This window comes from Rhamphochromis sp. 'chilingali' (assembly GCF_963969265.1).
Source record: "Rhamphochromis sp. 'chilingali' genome assembly, chromosome: 1".
In the NCBI taxonomy this organism is placed as follows: Eukaryota; Metazoa; Chordata; class Actinopteri; order Cichliformes; family Cichlidae; genus Rhamphochromis; species Rhamphochromis sp. 'chilingali'.
In genome coordinates, this window is record NC_137929.1 from 56,567,830 (window position 1) to 56,586,391 (window position 18,562).

At 41.1% G+C, this 18,562-nt stretch overlaps 3 protein-coding genes across 3 annotated transcripts in view; all 3 read right to left on the reverse strand.

Annotated features, from left to right (window-relative positions):
- The window catches only part of LOC308406696 (low affinity immunoglobulin gamma Fc region receptor III-A-like), a 125,536-nt gene that overhangs the window by 82,243 nt on the left and 24,731 nt on the right, over positions 1-18,562 (reverse strand). The window lies entirely within an intron of this gene.
- Positions 4,640-9,831, reverse strand: LOC308406732 (Fc receptor-like protein 5). Its single transcript, XM_080897918.1, has 6 exons — positions 8,672-9,831; positions 8,086-8,121; positions 7,637-7,900; positions 7,312-7,557; positions 7,001-7,225; positions 4,640-4,935 (listed from the first exon to the last, which is right to left on the reverse strand). The coding sequence occupies exons 1-6, from the start codon at positions 8,700-8,702 to the stop codon at positions 4,910-4,912; spliced, it is 828 nt and encodes a 275-aa protein (XP_080754044.1). The 5' UTR covers positions 8,703-9,831; the 3' UTR covers positions 4,640-4,909.
- LOC308406868 (sialoadhesin-like) lies at positions 11,422-13,202 on the reverse strand. Its single transcript, XM_080898139.1, has 3 exons — positions 13,108-13,202; positions 12,783-13,028; positions 11,422-12,704 (listed from the first exon to the last, which is right to left on the reverse strand). Exons 1-3 carry the CDS (start codon positions 13,127-13,129, stop codon positions 12,517-12,519), a joined length of 456 nt encoding a protein of 151 aa, XP_080754265.1. The 5' UTR covers positions 13,130-13,202; the 3' UTR covers positions 11,422-12,516.

The following is an 18,562-nucleotide window of genomic DNA, read 5'->3' on the forward strand; positions in this document are numbered from 1 at the left end:
ATTTTGTATGACAGTGAAATTTCAATGTTGCAACGGACAGTTCCAGCAACTGCACAACTTCCAGCGTTGAGGCAACACTACCCTGTTAAAATTTACGGGTACATGGAAGTATGCAGAGTACATTGTGTATCAAAGGAAGTGTCCTTATTGAGACAGTGATTTGCTTTTTATTTGGTTTATTTGGCTCGTTTTCAGCACCAGGTCAAATAGGATGCAGGTAGTGGTTTGCCAATTTCATGCTTCACTGCTATTACACTATTATTTTAAACCTACAGCACAACCTGGACGACGGGTTTTTACCTCACCACGGGCAGTTGTCAGATAGTTGCAGACCAGTCTCTTGGCTTGGATGATTGGAGCCTAACAGGAAAGTCAAAATAGCGTTACTGGGCTTTGATGTAAATTAAAAGAAAGAAGAAAACACATCAAAAACATGAATTTAGTTGAACTTATTGACATCAGAGCAGACAAAATTACCCAGACTAGCTCTTCCTTTGTGGAAGCTGCAGCAAAAATGCTGCACACATAGATGAATGCCCCAAAATGGCCTATTCAATGCACATATTTCATTGTTGTGTCATTAAGTTTTGACACTCAGAAGCAGTTTACTTTGATTTCCCCTCACACCAACTCACACCCTTACTCAACCTCCAGTTTCTCAATGGGAAGAGTGTAGATGTAGTAAACCGTCATGTTCCCTCAGTCAGTGACTTTCCAGCTTTGCTTAATCTGACTTGCTTAGGATAAGATATTAGAAGCAGGTTCTGATTTTTTGTTTGTTTCTTCTTAATTCTGTGTGAGATCAGAAGATCTACAGAAGGTGGAAAATGCCCACTGTAACATCTGTGTTACACTACTGGATTTGGATGTCTGCCTGCCTTCTCGTGCCTGTGTCTACATGTGAGTTGCATATCGGTTCGCGATTTGTGTGTCTGCATCAGCGGCATTTGCTTAAGTCATACTAGGACATAGATATAAATGTAGCATTTGGACTTGTGAAAAGGATCTCTGCTGTAGCCATCTGGCTCAGGGGGTCTCTGTGTGGGCTATGACATGTTCTGAAATAATAAGAAAGACACTTTTGGCAGCCTAAACACTAACGTTTCGTCGTAAGTGATCATATTTGAACTACAAGGTGGAGTGCTAAATTATCAGGTAATTACATTTGGCTTGGTTAGCACTCTGCATTTATAGGTCATATGGTTGTAATCCCGAGACACTCATATCTAATTAAATCAAGTAAGAGATTGAATTAAGAAAAACAAAAAAAAAACAAAAACAATTTCACTGGACAAAACTAAAGCACACTTTCTTGGATGGTCTGAACCAGACCGCAGGTCATACCATCGATAATCCATAAATGCTCTAAACACCCTAATAAACATGGGTCAGTGGCAGTGAAGTCCACTACACTGTTCTCACGGGAACGCAATGTTTCCTACCTACAAGTGTGCAAATAACTGTAAACCTCGGCCACAACAACCAGAGCTCAAGTGGTACATTGTTGTGTAACCTACCGTTCTAACAGAAGATTAGGGGGACCCGCATCAAGCTTTCATGGAAAGAAATTAAAAACACCAACTTGCCCAACTTGGACCAAGCACTGGCAGCTTCAGGTTTGCTGAGGAATACCTAATTGCCCACACCTGAGCTTATGAAAAAAGCAAAGACCAGCTCCGCCCACCAGGGGCGGTTCCCAGACTCAGGTCTCACCTGTCACACATGCCTCTTACTGCATTATCGAAGTTTGTTTTTATTGAGACATAAATATAGAAACTAATAAAAAATTGTAGTCAGCTGCACACCAGTTTATTTCAGCTGTAAAGCTAGACATTTTAACATGATGGGCATTGACTCTCTTGGTCAGGAGATGACCTGTGGGTTCTTGTGCTTATTTTCATGTCGGCCAGTCAAGCATTTTTGCAATCTGGTGCGTTGCACCATGCATGAGTGATCGTGTTGTTGATTTTTACTGCCAGTGTAATTAGCTTCCATTACAGAAGCTCTGAGACATACAGATATACAGAGGGAGACTCCAGAGACTTCCCTTTTTGGAAAGTTATATAACATATTGAAAGCTTGAAAGCTTGAAACCTTCGAAGAGCTTCTGAAAGCGTGGCCTCTAATTTATACACATTTTGGTCAGAGATAACTTCCATGGTCTCGTGGCCTAACTTGTTTAATCCCCTTGATAAGGTCAGGCGGGTGGTCATTAACAGCAACATGGCATTCATTATGAAGTCCCCAAGTATTGCAAAATATTGCTAAAAGTACATGTGGTGGGACGTCCCCACACCGGCCTCTGTGGAAGTTGGAGTGAGAGTTGCACTTTGACCTGATTTAACTTATGTGGTCTGTGTTTGCTCTCTTTCAGTCTCATTAAGCACAACAGTTGAATCTGGAATCAATATCAATCTGTCATGTTTTGCTTCTGTCTATGACAACAACATCACCGCTGTACAGTGGAGCAGAAGTGACTTGGAGCCAGAATATGTCCTTTTGTATCAGGATGAGCAGTTTGTTACAGACAACCAGCATCCATCCTTTGTGAACCGGGTGGATCTGCAGGACAGACAGATGGAGGATGGAGACGTGTCTTTGATTCTGAAGAATGTGACGACTGCTGATAATGGAACATATGAGTGTCGTGTCCTGTTGACGGGAACAAACCGTGAAAAGAGAGCCTTTTTCAAGGGTAACCCCATCTGCAGTGTAAACCTGAGAGTTGATCCTCCAGGTGAGTGAGTAGAGTTCAGTGTGTGTGTGATCAGAGGTGAAGCTGCTTCCTGGTTGTTGATGTTTGTTTCTAAAGATGTTGTTGATGAGACTTTGTAGAAAGCAGCTGGTCTGAGTGATGTGATCAGAGTGCAGTAGATAATGTCTGACAGCAGTTTGAAGAGGAAATGGATTCTGTTCTGTTCTTCACTCATCACCTACCTGACAGCTGACACCTCACACCTGTTTCTCACCTGCAGGTCAGCCGGACATTCACAAAAAGGATGGAGGGTTCAAAATTAGAGTTGTTATACATCCAGCTAGTTTGACAGTTTTTATTTTGCTTGTTGTTGGTGCAATTGTTGGCTGTGTGAGCTACAGAAAATATAGACAACGGCAGAGTCAAAGTTCTTAGTCTCAGAGCTTTAAACAGCTGAAGTGTGAGTCAACACATCCTGAATTCGGTGATCAGAACATTTTCTTGTTTGGGCATGTTAAGAACTTGTAACAGAACTTCATCATGATGAAAAATAAGAATAATAAAGATTTCTTCATCTCAAAATATGATATAATGAGTTTTTGATTTTGAACATCAAGTATAAAACATTTTGGATTGATTGACTGATTATACTTTATTCATCCCGAGGGAAATTGGGTTAAGGCTGCCAGCCGTGCCAGCGCCGTTGACTGACGTTATTTTTGGTGTGTCAGCCTTTGAGTCTTCCTACCATTTCAACCCTCCTACACTATATACACAAGCTCGTGAACTCCTGTAGGTATCACAATTGTGTTTCTGCTTTTTATGCTCCGCACTGGAGGTGCCATATAACATCTGATGTTAGCAACTATGCAGGTTGGGCCTGGTTAGTAGCTGTGTGACTGAGTATTTACAGAAGACATTTTGAGGCTCTCCTATTGGTTGCTGTAGAGTTTCTTTCATATCAGATGCAAAACAGCTCCTGCACCTTTACATTGTTAGGTTAGTCACCTTTCACTGGTGCAGACACAGAGTTGTACAGCTAGTTGGTGCACTTTAGTGTCAGTAGATGGCAGCACTAGATATTGGTTTATTGTTGAGATGGTGGTCAGAGCGGCCAGAGCTGGTGCCACATCCAAGAATCACCTTCGCTGCTAAATCAGCTCATTAAACTCTACTTTAAAACCACGACTTCACATCTGTTACCTAAATGCTAAATGGTGATATTACAAATACTGCTTTTCTTATTGCAACAAAGAAAATCCTGCATGTGCGTTCTGCACATCTGCCCGCCACTCACACTGCTATGACAGAAACACTTTAACAGGTGTTTACTTTATTATTTCACAAATGCATGACTAGTGCAAGAGAGCAGTTGCTATTTTAATGAGAGCTGACAATAAGAAGAAACTTGAAGAAACTACACTAACTTGTAATAACATCTGTGCACGACAGCTGCAGGAGCACTGAGCTGTTGATGTGCTGCTGTGAAGGTAAGACATTAAAAAACGAGTTGGAATCTGCTCATTATGTATCTATTAGACTTGTAACTAGCTGATCATTTGAAAAAGACACTCAGCTCTATTTGTTTGAAACAACAGATGTAACCGATTTCTTTTTTTGGGACCTTGGAGAATGTAACAGACTTTGAACCACAGACAGCAAACTGCACGCCAGCTAAGATGCGGTGTACAGCTTCTTAAGTTAAACGTCATCTCCCAGTGCAGCCATCCATAGCCCAACAGACTTCATTTCCTATCACGAACACGTACGCACTTTGTTCTGACTTTTTTTTCTCTGAAGTTTCCAGCCACTGAATAATGCTCCTGCTGTTTATAGTGTGCAGCTGTGGCGTGTATCAGTTAGCATCAGACATCTTTCTGAAACCCACAGAACCACACGAGAACAAAAGTGAGACCAAAGTTTATTGATTCTGCAGAAAAACTAGATCACTGCTGTGGAGCAGACAACACGGTCTCCCACTTAGAAATTAAATAGATCGATAGAAAGATCAATAGGGGATCATATACAGTGCATTCCATTACTGCATTAATGCATTACATACTATACATACTCTTGATAAGGCAAGCGTGCTGGCTGTGTAAGGTGATGAGAAAAACACACGGAAATATATGAGTATTACACATCTATGTCCTGGGGTCTTATGGGTCGGTTGGACCAGTAGCTGGAAGTCATCGGCTGGACTGGTGGGAATCTTCAGTACAGAGCTCTGGCTTCACAATCTGAACACACAAGCACACACAGTTTAAAACATCATGAGAAACAATAAGCACCTGTGCACAAACCTGGCCCGTCTGTTATATTCATATACAGAGAGCGAGGAACACGTCAAAGCAGTTACAGTTAAGACGTATCTTAACGAAAGGTTTCAATGTCTAAAGTCTCTCAGGCACAAACTTTGCATTTTAAGTATTAATCACCCTAACACACTGAATTATGAATACTATAAACAGTATATGTGAAACTTCAGATCACACAGCATCTGCAGGTGCACCCCCTGCTCTTTGATACATTTCAACCACAAGATACCGAAGGTCTCACGCAGTTTACAGGAACAACATATAACAGGTGGAGACTGTTGCTGTGGGTTTTTACTCTGACAAAAGGTCAATATTCTGTATCTAGGTCTCCTTTGTTTGCTACGTGTCTTTCTATATGTTTTTATAGAGCAACATCCATCCCAGAAAACAATTGAAACATGTACATTGTAACATGTCGTGCATTTGTTTGTCTGAGGTTGTATTTAAATCATTTTTAAACCTACTAAGGGGCGGATCTGCTAATGATGTCAGTATTAATTTAAACCGATGAGCTCACCGTGCTTGGATCACGTGACTTACATTTTTCTGTTTTGACATTTTTTTAACTGGAAGATACAAAATAAGCTCATCAAAATAAACTGTCTGAGAAGTATGAACCAATCTTCCCACACAGGACAAAAAAATAAAAAACAGGCGGATGCTGCTGCTGTGGTTTTACAGTGAGAAAACGTCATTTTCACACCTTGCACATCCTATCTCACTTTTACCTTTAGATCATCTTGGATTTTTCTATTCTATTGTTTTTTCTTTTCTGCACATGTGCAGAGCCAAACAAGTGTGATGTTGACAAGTGTGATGTGATGCAGAGCCGTGCTGTTAGAATAGAACCAGGAAAATCCAAAAGAAGAGCGTGAAAATCAAAGGAGTACATAAGAGAGTGTAAATGTTGGCCTCATGACAATCTGAGGTGCTTAATTTTCTTCTGCATTTCCTTCCAGCTTGACTCTGAGTCTACATCACTTCCTGTTCTTAACATTGTTCTTTGACTTAAACTCAAACTTAAACAAGCACTTGTTTTCTATTGATTTAAAATTGATTTTATCCCTTAGCTGTATCATATAAAAGGAAGTGTGAAATCAATAGTTTAATTAATTAGTGTAAATTGACATGGGAGGTCTTTATGAGAAGGAAAATCTGAAATGCTTATGACAACACAGTCGTCCAACATTTCTGCTCTCCTTCAAATGTTTCAAAATCATCCAATGAGTCAGATTAGAGTCTTTACATATTCTGGCCTCTGAGGCTTATGTTTGACACCACTGGTTTAAACTGGAATGCCAGGAATAGCTGGAATTGTTCAGAGCGTTAAGACAAAGAGGAGCAGCTGTACCTGGTCTTTGTTTATATGGGTTTCTCTTTAATCTTGATTTCTGCATAACAGATGTCTTCTGTCCTCACTGCTGAGTAGACGGCAGCTAAAGCGCTCTCTGCACAATGAAACACACAGAGAGGACATCAGTGCAGATGTCATAGAGACACTACTGCCATTACATTAATCATTCAGATTATTTATTGTGGGGAAAGTAATTATGATTTTCCTGCTGAATTTGTAAGTATTATTGTAGCTCCCACAGATTGACCCATGAAAGCTTTGAATGAATGAATGAATCAACAAATCCATGAACTAATCAATCAGTTTGTTCTATGTATAAAGCACATAAAGATGTTATAAAGTTTACATATTTGCTGTAATTATTCATTCAATTTATGTTATTTTATTCTATTTAATTTCTATGATTTATATCTTGCTGCTTTATTTTATATATTGCGTTTATATCTTACACTCTTGCCATTATAGTGCACTGATTGAATTTTATATATTCCTTTAACTTTTCTTTAGTCTTTTTTTTACACTGAGGTGAGTAAGAAACAGTATTTGAGTTATCCTGTGTGTCCAAGCAGAGAACTGACAGTAAAACATTTTTGAATCATGAATTTTTGAAAAGCCTGAAAGTCGGAGTCTCACCTTGAAGCTTCCTGTCAACATATCGTTCCACCAAAACAATCAGTAAGACCACTAGAGCTATGACACAGAGTGTTCCAGCAGTCAGCAACACCGGGAGAAGAGGAGAGGAAGCGGCAGGAAAGGTCGAGGTGGTCGAGGTGGTTTTAGGTGGAGGTGTGGCTGTAGATGGAGGTGTAGATGTAGGTGGAGGTGTGGATGTAGGTGGAGGTGTGGTGGTGTCTTCCCCTAAAATAAAGCAAACACAGTCATTAAGTTGTCGTCACATTGTGAATGTTGAAAGCTGCAGAAACACAGACAGGTGAGTGTGTCACCTGTGACAGTGATCCAGCTGGATGGAGACTCTCCATGACCGCTGATGTCACACTTGTAGAGGCCTTCATCAGACCTGGAAACATGCTGGATGGTCATGTGACCTGTAGGCTGCTTCCTGATGAGGGAGCCATCTTTATAGAAAGCAGCTGGGAGGTTGGAGGGAGTGGTCTTTGTTTTACAGAGCAGAGTGACGTCATCTCCCTCCATCACAGGGAGGACAGGACTCTGCAGGATCACTGATCCACCTCAACACAGAGACAAACTACAGCATTTCATCCATTTACACACAGCTTCATCAACACTAACTCCACACACTCAGCTTACCAGTGACTGTCAGGTTAACCATGTTACTGATGGGACCCTCTCTGGACTCACACCAGTAAACTCCACTGTCCAGTAGAACGATGTGGCTGATGATGCAGGAAGAACTGTCTAATATTCCAAACTCATCTCCACACTGAGTCCTGGTTTCTAAGCTTGTGTTTCTCCTCAGAGTCCATCCAGCAGAGCTGTCGTCCTCCTCACAGCTCAGAGTCACAATGTCTCCGTCAAAGAACTGAGAGCTGTTGGGACTCACAGTCAGGCGAGCTGTGAGGGTTAAAAATAAGCTTTTCATTAATTTCAAAAGTAATATAAATTATTGTTTAGATGAAATCAGCCTATAGAATGAAAATAAGATTTAAATGTGCTATAGCAGCCCACAAGCATCTACACACCAGATATTTCTGATTCTGATCACCATTTTTTATATTTATAAAAAGACGTTTACTGACCTTGGTTTGTTGTCCAGTAAAACACCGATGTCAGAACTAAGGAGAAATTACAATTAGGTTAGTATAGAATAAAGACTAAAGAATAAATGACTGTAGATAATTATTATGTTATAGATAACTATGAAATTCTGGGAAAATGCTGGTTTTGCTACAAGTGATGTCACGTATGGAGTGGGATTATTAAAGCAGGATGATTATGTTAGTTTGAATGAATCAACACTTCTGAGTCACACTAAATGTCAGAATCCTCGAAGCAGAGGTCGAGGAGGGGGTGTGAGAACAATTTAAGGAACGTTGTGCAAAAACTCTTCTTCGTCTTTCATGTAAATTCATAGGTAGATTTAGAAGTCGATAATAATGAATATATAGAAAGAAATCTTTGCAGTATCATTTCCTCTGTAAATGTCACACAAAACTGTCTTTTTGCACTATTAGGGTTTTTTTTTTCCTCATTGTACTGGTGGCATAAAGAGCACTACCATAACGTGGTGCTTTTATTCTTCTTTTTCCTTCATCACTTTTGATTAACAGAACAGAAAGTAAAAGTTCATCATAAGAAAAACCAAAAAATTCATGCTTTACTCACAGAGCAGACATAGTACAGACGCTTCCTTCATCGTCCTCTTAACTGACGTGACCTTTTGTTCCTTTTCGTTATAGAGACAAGGTAAACCCCACCCTCTTCACCAGCTTGTCTTTTTTCTATATGTGTAAGATGTGTGTCAAATATAAATTAAAACAAAAAATCATTCAATCCAAATTGTAGTTTAAAAGTTATTTGACAGAAAAGAGTACAAAGCTGCACTTTCAATAATTTAACCGCTTTTAGTGTTTGAAAATGTGTTGTGTTGTTTGGCAGCTTCTCTTTTAGCAACACTTTAACAATGAAGAGCTGGGAGAATAGGGATGCAGTGGTGAAATTTTCCCAGTCTTCCCAGATATGCAGTTTTAGCTGTTGAGCACAGCGGGGTTCTTGGAGACTGTTGCCCACAAAGACACTTGCGCAGGCTGTCACCGCACCAGCAGCAGAATCATTGATACGAAACAGGATGGGTCTGTGCTTTACCTTGTTTACATCAAATTCTGACCCTACCTAAATCTTTCAGAATATATTGAAACTAACCAGACCAGGCAGTGTTTTTAGAATCTTTTATTTACATTTGGTTAGTGAATGTGTGAATTGCAGCCTCGGTTTCCTGTTGTTAGCTGACAGGAGTTTCAGCTGGTGTGGTTTCTGCTGCTACAGAATCTCCTTCATATGCGGTGCATTCAGAGAACAGCAAGTATCATTTTGTTGTAACGAGTGGTTGTTCGAGTCACTTTTGCCTTCCTTTCATCTCAAAATATAAAAAACGGGTGTTGCACATTCATTATGCGAGTTAGTGACCTTTCACTTGTGCAGACTCAGTGTTGGAGGGCTTGTTGGTGCACTTTAGTGTCAGTAGATGGCAGCACCAGACTATGGTTCCTTGGGACCCGTCACTCAGGAGGACGTGGCTGATTTTTCTTTTTTTTTCTCCCCATTGACTCATCACACGCAAGAAAACTTGCACACACAGACACACACGCCTGGTGCTAAAACTCACCCATCCTGCTATATCAGCTTCTTGTTAAAGATTAGACTTGCTCCAAATTACAACTTAAGTCATTTATATGCTTTTAGATCAGTAATAGTTACCACATGCCATACGGTAATATTACAGGTACCAGTGGTGAATTTTGGTATTGCAACAACAACAACAACAACAACAACAACAACAAAATCCCCCGCGGCATTGACTGTTGACAGAAAATCTTCTAATGTGACAAATCCAAATTATATCTGTGTTTTAAGATTTTACAAGGTTTTATATTTGAAAAACTTCCTCATATAGATTTCTGACATTCAAAAACAAAACAAAAACAAATCAGCGACCAATATAGCCACCTTTCTTTGCAAGGACACTCAAAAGCCTGCCATCCATGGATTCTGTCAGTGTTTTGATCTGTTCACCATCAACATTGCGTGCAGCAGCAACCACAGCCTCCCAGACACTGTTCAGAGAGGTGTACTGTTTTCCCTCCTTGTAAATCTCACATTTGATGATGGACCACAGGTTCTCAATGGGGTTCAGATCAGGTGAACAAGGAGGCCATGTCATTAGTTTTTCTTCTTTTATACCCTTTCTTGCCAGCCACGCTGTGGAGTACTTGGACGCATGTGATGGAGCATTGTCCTGCATGAAAATCATGTTTTCTTGAAGGATGCAGACTTCTTCCTGTACCACTGCTTGAAGAAGGTGTCTTCCAGAAACTGGCAGTAGGACTGGGAGTTGAGCTTGACTCCATCCTCAACCCGAAAAGGCCCCACAAGCTCATCTTTGATGATACCAGCCCAAACCAGTACTCCACCTCCACCTTAGGCGTCTGAGTCGGACTGGAGCTCTCTGCCCTTTACCAATCCAGCCACGGGCCCATCCATCTGGCCCATCAAGACTCACTCTCATTTGATCAGTCCATAAAACCTTAGAAAAACCAGTCTCGAGATATTTCTTGGCCCAGTCTTGACGTTTCAGCTTGTGTGTCTTGTTCAGTGGTGGTCGTCTTTCAGCCTTTCTTACCTTGGCCATGTGTCTGAGTATTGCACACCTTGTGCTTTTGGGCACTCCAGTGATGTTGCAGCTCTGAAATATGGCCAAACTGGTGGCAAGTGGCATCTTGGCAGCTGCACGCTTGACTTTTCTCAGTTCATGGGCAGTTATTTTGCGCCTTGGTTTTTCCACACGCTTCTTGCGACCCTGTTGACTATTTTGAATGAAACGCTTGATTGTTCGATGATCACGCTTCAGAAGCTTTGCAATTTTGAGACTGCTGCATCCCTCTGCAAGATATCTCACTATTTTTGACTTTTCTGAGCCTGTCAAGTCCTTCTTTTGACCCATTTTGCCAAAGGAAAGGACGTTGCCTAATAATTATGCACACCTGATATAGGGTGTTGATGTCATTAGACCACACCCCTTCTCATTACAGAGATGCGCATCACCTAATATGCTTAATTGGTAGTAGGCTTTCGAGCCTATACAGCTTGGAGTAAGACAACATGCATGAAGAGGATGATGTGGACAAAATACTCATTTGCCTAATAATTCTGCACTCCCTGTATGAGTGACATCCTGAGCTAAAGTCTGTTGGCCATTGAAGAGAAAAAAGAGAGAAAAAATAACATAGAAATAAACCCAGAAGCAAAACCAATCATCTTTGAGCCCACTGACTCATTTTTGAATTTTCTTCAGATGAACATTTCACAAACATGCTCTAAAGATAATTCATCACTGGGAGCTGATCTATTTAATCTATTTAATCTATTGAAAATAGAGTTTCACTTTATCATTTTTGTCATGTTATTTTCTGACAATAGTCCAGCCTATGTGTTTTCTGGCCTGAATTCAAAAGATCCTTGAGTTCCATCTCTGGCAGGACTTTTGATAGGCTGAGTACAGACTGGACCATGCTCTATACCTCTCTTGTTGTGGCTGTTGCTACTAGCTATTGACCTCCAGGGGCAGCTGACAGGTTCTCGGCTGCATCAGTGGCGTGTGGCTTGGGCAGTGGCTGATGCAAAAACTTGGGTGTTAGTGGGAAGTTGCTGACATCTGTGGAGGAAGCAGAGTCTGGGGTCTGAGTCACCTATTCAGGTGGTTGAGTTGCTTCACCTGTTTTGTTGCGCTGTAGCGCCGCTCTTCACCCTCCCTTTCTGTGCGTGGAGCTATGTATACACAGAGTGGTAACCCCTGCTCTGAAGATTTAAGCATAAACATTGCTCAGCAGAAACAAACTCAAGGACTGTTTGTATAGCAGCTGATCTAGCACGCTAGAGTTTGTCAACCCTGAACATAGCTCTTCAGTATCTGTAAACTAGCATCTCTGTGTCTGTAAGTTCTCAAATTGTACATTCAAAAAATGTTTCCTCAGAGGCCACATCTTCTGGCCCTATGGATATAGGGAGTAAATATAACTGGGACTGTTTATTCAAAGCCTGTTAATTTAAAGGATTGTTTTTTGATTGCTTATTCAAAGCAGAGAGCAAATCCTATTAAGACTTTAGCTGCTTCTCAAAAACTGGCCTTATTCGAGACTGTCATTCCCAGGGCCTCCCAAGAGGCTGAGTTTCAGCCTTCTGCTGACTCTGGACTCCTGGAGACTAAGAAGCCAACACAACCTGCATTACCTGGAAACTCTGCCTTGCCATCTCAGCTGTCTGAGCAATTAGTTTCTGCTGAGAGCCCGAGCGCGTTGACCCAGCCGTCTCCGTCCTCTTCTGGAAGCTTCTGTGAACTCATTTAGCCAGCTGAGGATTGCACCTTGCTGTCACGGCCTGGGCAGAGCCAATGCCCTGAACAGCTCCAGCCAGCATTACCACTGCCAGATTTTTCTGTGCCTGCTGGTTCCATTTCATCGCTGGAGAACCATGCCAGCTGTCTGCCATGTGGGACACCTTGCCAGCCAGAGGTGGTGGACGAGGCGCGCGGGGGGTCCTTGAATGCCGGAAGAGGGGGAACAGCCGGGTGAAGGGCTGCTCCTGCCGGAAGTGGTGGAGGAGCCACTCCAACCAGATGGTGGAGGTGTGGGTGTAGATCTCCCTTAAATAAAGAACATCAGCTAAAAGTCACATTGTGAATATTGAAACCTGCAGAAACACAGACAGGTGAGTGAGTCACCTGTGACAGTGATCCAGCTGGATGGAGACTCTCCATGACCGCTGATGTCACACTTGTAGAGGCCTTCATCAGACCTGGAAACATGCTGGATGGTCATGTGACCTGTAGGCTGCTTCCTGATGAGGGAGCCATCTTTATAGAAAGCAGCTGGGAGGTTGGAGGGAGTGGTCTTTGTTTTACAGAGCAGAGTGACGTCATCTCCCTCCATCACAGGGAGGACAGGACTCTGCAGGATCACTGATCCACCTCAACACAGAGACAAACTACAGCATTTCATCCATTTACACACAGCTTCATCAACACTAACTCCACACACTCAGCTTACCAGTGACTGTCAGGTTAACCATGTTACTGATGGGACCCTCTCTGGACTCACACCAGTAAACTCCACTGTGCCATTCATAGATGTTACAGATGGAACCAGACCACCTTACCCAGTCAGCTCCACACTGAGTCCTCTGTTGTTTGCTTGTGTTTCTCCTCAGAGTCCATCCAGCAGAGCTGTCGTCCTCCTCACAGCTCAGACACAAACTCTCCTCCGAAGAACTGAGAGCTGCTGGGACTCACAGTCAGACGAGCTGTGAGGGTTAAAATTAAAATGTTTCATTACTTGCAAAAAGGAATATAAAAATGTTAAACAAAAGCCTAAACAGTAAAAATTTGATTTTGTGTCGCTCAGTGAAAAACAAACAATCATCTAGGAACTGGATGTTTTTGACTCTTCAATCATCCTTTTAAGCGCATTAAGACTAAACATCATATTTAAAGAAGTTTAAATATGATGTTTGAAGTTTACTGACCTTCAATTGTTGTCCAGCAAAGTACTGAAATCAAAAGTAGGAAGAAAGGACATTTAGATTAGAATATGAAAGAATATCAACAACACATTGTGTGCAGATCCAATATGTGATTTAAAAATGTGAAAGCTGCATTTGAAATTGTTGACAGTATTAGTGTGACCCTGGGATGCAATTTTATTATAAGTGGCTGGGAGCTGCAGCACAAGAAGGTAATTCATTGCCTGTTATGTATTAATCATTCATGTGTAACTGCTCACATGTAAACACTTTGTTGAGAATGTAATTATTTCACTTCAATTCAGCTTCTGCGCTCTATGATCACAGCTGTCAGCATCTGGAGAAAAGTCACAATCACAGATGATGGTTTTCCCAACACAGCGTGGAACTATTGTTTTTTCTTCAGAGTTTATCGACACTTCAGCACAAATTTGTGTCTTTGTGCCTTCAAGGTTGTTATTTCACTTGCTTTGTCATGGTTGTGTGGCGGCATGAAGAACATAGACACAACTTGTAGCTCTGATCATGAAGACCTGTGTCCACTTTAAAGGTCAGCTGATGTAATAACTGACTCATTTCTGTGGATTTCACTGGTTAACATGGAAGAAACTTTAATCTGCTGTTACATCAGCCTGACTTCTTGTTCATGTGTCCTCCATCCTCAGTGATTAACACAGCAGACAATAAAAGTTCAATGTTTAAAAGAAAGATGTTCTTTACTTGCAGAGTAGAGTTGCTTCCTTCATTGTCCTCTTGACTGATATGACCGTTTCATTCTTTATGTTATATAGATTAAGCCCCACCGTCTTCCCGCACGTTTTCCACCCCATATGTAGAATGTGTGCCAACATATCTGATATTTACACAGTTTCTTCTGTTTAAAAAAATAATGGATTTGTGCAGCAGCTCCTTTTGTAGTAAAAACTGAGAAGTGGGGAGACTAAGTGATGCAGTTTTGATGAGACATTCTACCATTCTTTCTTTAAAGTGATGTTTTAGTTGCCCAACACATTGGGGCCCCTTTTTTGGAGACCGTTCTCTGTCCACTAAAGGTCCATGAGTCACTTTTTGCAAGCTGTTACTGCACCAGCAGCCTAAACCACTGATCCAAGGTGGGGTGGATCCATGCTTTCATGTCATTTACACTAAATTCTGCCCCTAACATTTGAATTTCTCAGCACACTTTGAGACTCATAAGACCAGGACGTGATTTTAGAATCTTTTTTATATTTGGTGAGCCTGAGTGAATTTTAGCCTCGGTTTCCTGTTCTTAGCTGACAGCAGTTTCAGCCAGTGTGGTCTTCCGCTGCTGTAGCACATCTGCCTCAAGGTTTTACATTGTTAAGGTTCAAAATATTGGGGATGGAGACAAGAGAAAAAACCACAATAACAACACTGGTCCGGCCGGGTTGAGTCAAACGATGATTTAATGATCACACACGTGGGAGATGGACACTGATGCAGACAGCCTCAAAATCTCAAAATGGTGGAGCATTGCTCAAACTTTTATAACCTCTGGTGCCTCCACCTTATCATAAAAAGCCTAAACATTCACATGGTCTCTCTCACACAGCGCCTAAGCTACGACCTTGGCTCCCTGTTTATCTGCTCCTGCTGAAATGGGGCAGAAAACTCCAGCACACTCTGTTCTCTTCTACTCAGACAAATTAGACAATAACCTTCTGCGAACAGTATTTCTTATAACTCAGCAATATAATGCATCATAAAACAATATCATTCATTCACAACAAGTCAGCAATTTAATGTAATGCAAATCAGTTTAACTAATGCAATAGTTATCAGCTTCTTCTAATTCAGGAGAATAATGCAAACTAAAACTACATAATAATTCACAATCTTTAATTAGGGGTATAACATGGCATAAAATAATATCATAATTTTACAATTCCCCCTGATGAGGTCATTAGAATAATGACCTCACAAACACCCTGTAGCCCAGTGTGGCCGGGTTCATCTCTTCTCACTCCTGAGGTCCTTTGTCCCCCTGAGGGGCAAACCATATGTAAGATGACCTCTGTGTTTGCGCAAGTCAGGTGCAAGACAAACTATTACTACAAGGATAGCAGGTCCAGATGACACTCCCCTGTTCTCCCACAGCTTTATTTGGTGTTCTCTGATACCATTCAGACGTAGACTAGAACCTCTGTCCGAAGAGCTCTTAACCTTTATTTTATTGCTGCAGCTACCAGTGTCGTCCAGTTGGGTGATCCTCTGCTCTTAATTCTTCAACCTTAGGGGTTAGACAACCCTTCAGTCGTAACACAGATCAGGGGATTATTCTGCTCCAATTTCAAACAACGATCTGTGTATTCTCCAGAAAAAGGAACAGGAAGGTGTCCCCTTTTTGCCCAAAAGCCTCTCGAACTTCGTTGGTCTGGTGTTCCCGGATTTCCGCCAACCCCTTCATGGTTATTGCTGTGTTTATGGGATCCATCCTTTTGTGGTGACTAGCTGGAGCCCAAACGCCATGACCCTTGGACCCAGTTGATGTCTCGGCAGTCACTGTGTCTGACTCTGCTACGGAGGATCCTCGCATCTCTGTGACCTCGTCTGGTGTCTGTTCCTTTCTCTGTAAGAGACAGAAAACCAAAACACCTCTCTTCCTAACCCTAATAATCTAATGTTATTATCTACTGACCTTCTAGTGATTCAGAATTGGTCTAAAACATTCAGAATGTCCCAGGGACTTATTCTAATCATATCTTATGTGTGTGTAAGCATGTTTGCATTTAGCCCTCCGCACTCAAGGCATTTCTTACACTTTATCAGTCCGGACAGTCACGCCGAACGAAGCTTCTGACCTTCAAAAGGCCGAGTGCCAACTCGTTATAAGCACATTTGCAAGGTGTGTCTGAAAATTATTGAAACCCCTCTTTTTAACAAAAGACAAAAAATTAACAAATCTTCTAAGCGCTATTCAGTTCATTTCAATGAGTAATGATTAAACATGAAAGTGATAGTTTATGCTTTTTCACTGATTCTCTAAAAGGTCCGTCTTCTCGGACCGCTATTAGCTTAAGCTTTACCATTCCTAAATTATTAAAGACACAAATGAAGTTATAAAATGTTCAAATAATCCTTGTTTGATGTTAAAGCTCAACTTTCCCCCCTTTTTTGACACATTCCAATGTGTCAAATCAACGGAGCTAGAACATTCAAAAAAAAGTTAGGCAGCTACAAAGTTTCCCAGACTCTTAAGGTGATCCGCGTGTAACGTTCTGACTCAGGTATTTAATATTTTAATAAATCTCGTTTAATTAACTGCCACTATTTAAACTAACCTTAAAGACATAATTTAAGAAAAGATCACAAAGAATAACATGATATCAGTGTTTTGTAAGCGCGTGCGGCCTTCTATGCTCGAAGCCTTTCCCCTCAATAGATCAGTCAGACATTCGCGCTGACTGTAGCTTTTAACCCTTATTAACTTGAGCACAACTCTACAATGAGCAACAAGTTGCAATATGTATAAAAATGATCATGGTTACACCTGCAATGAAAAATTATATCATTATCCTAACACCTGTAAATAGAAGATTCATCAGAGGTTATAACAATCACAGGAACACAAATGTTAGTATAAGGTCAAAAGCTTCAATAAATGATCATCGATGCAATGCTTGTTGCATGATTCTCATACAATAATAATGCTGACATTGAAAATAACAGTATAACACCCCCTTTTGTCCCGTTTCACTTGACACCTAAACGTTTATAAATGCCTCTTTAATTCTTGATTTTATTTCCCCCTTTTCTCCCCTTACTGACCACAGCAGGGGGATCTTAGTTTTGAATCAGCCATGAATCCAGCTCACCTGATTCATCAGTGAGCTCCACCATCACTGGCGTCTGACAGGGTGGCGCTGCATACTCTTCCTTTAATATCACTATTTTCAACCTGTTAATGAGAGTGTTTAAACCTGAAGTCGACTACGTCCACAACAAGTCAATACAGCTGTAAATGTGGCCAATTATCAATCTATTACCAATCAATAACAACAGATAACTTCTATTTTATGCATGCTTTTAATCAACCACTCACCCAGAGGATCTCCAATCCCAGCAAGTTCCTTCTCCTCCTTTAATGAGTCTGTCCTCCTTCCATGCCCTGGTAACCGGTCCATCCAGAGCCATATGATCTCAAATATACATACGACAAGCCAAACCACACCTTGGTCACACCAACCCCTTTCCACCCCCGAGATGTCCAATGCCATCCTAGTATGGACTGTCAAATGTGGCTTTAACGCTGACTGTTCTGACAATCCATTTTATAACGTTCCTGGTCAGATTTGCCAATCTCTGCACCAGAGTTTTAAACGTTTCGCCATTTTCATTAGGTTTTATCTTTTATTTAGTTTCGACTCCAGATTTTCAATTTTTGCCAGTTGTAATTAGTTTTTACCAATTCTTTGCTAGTTTAGTCTAGTTTTTATTTTTCTGAAAGTCCTTAGTTTCAATTTAGTTCTATTTGTGTTTTGCAAAAGTTAAGTGTAACAAAATCTCAGTTCCATCATATCAGTCATGCTCTTCTAATTATCCTTGGGTGTTGAGACTAATAACTATTAACTCTTGCCGCACCGAGTGGTCCTAATTTTGGTTGAAGTCAATTGATAACCTTTTGAAGGCGATTGTTTCACACCTTTATTTAGATGTCCCAGTCCTGTTATCTCGGGATACATCACGCTGCCTTATCTGGGGTTAGCTATTTTCTTGGGATGCGAGTTAAGTGGGTGAGCTCTTCAACGAGGGGGAGCGTGCTCCCCCTGATGAGGTCTTCTAGGTAAGCTAGGTTAACCTTCTTGTGTGAGCTTTTCAAGTGCACTTTTAAGGTTTGTGGGATTTTTGTTTTATAAATGTCCCTCAAGACCCCCTGATGACCCAGTAATTCATTTTTGCGCACTGTAGTACACATTTAGTTTTTTGCTTGTAGCTCTCATACTCTACTTGCCACTCCTCTAA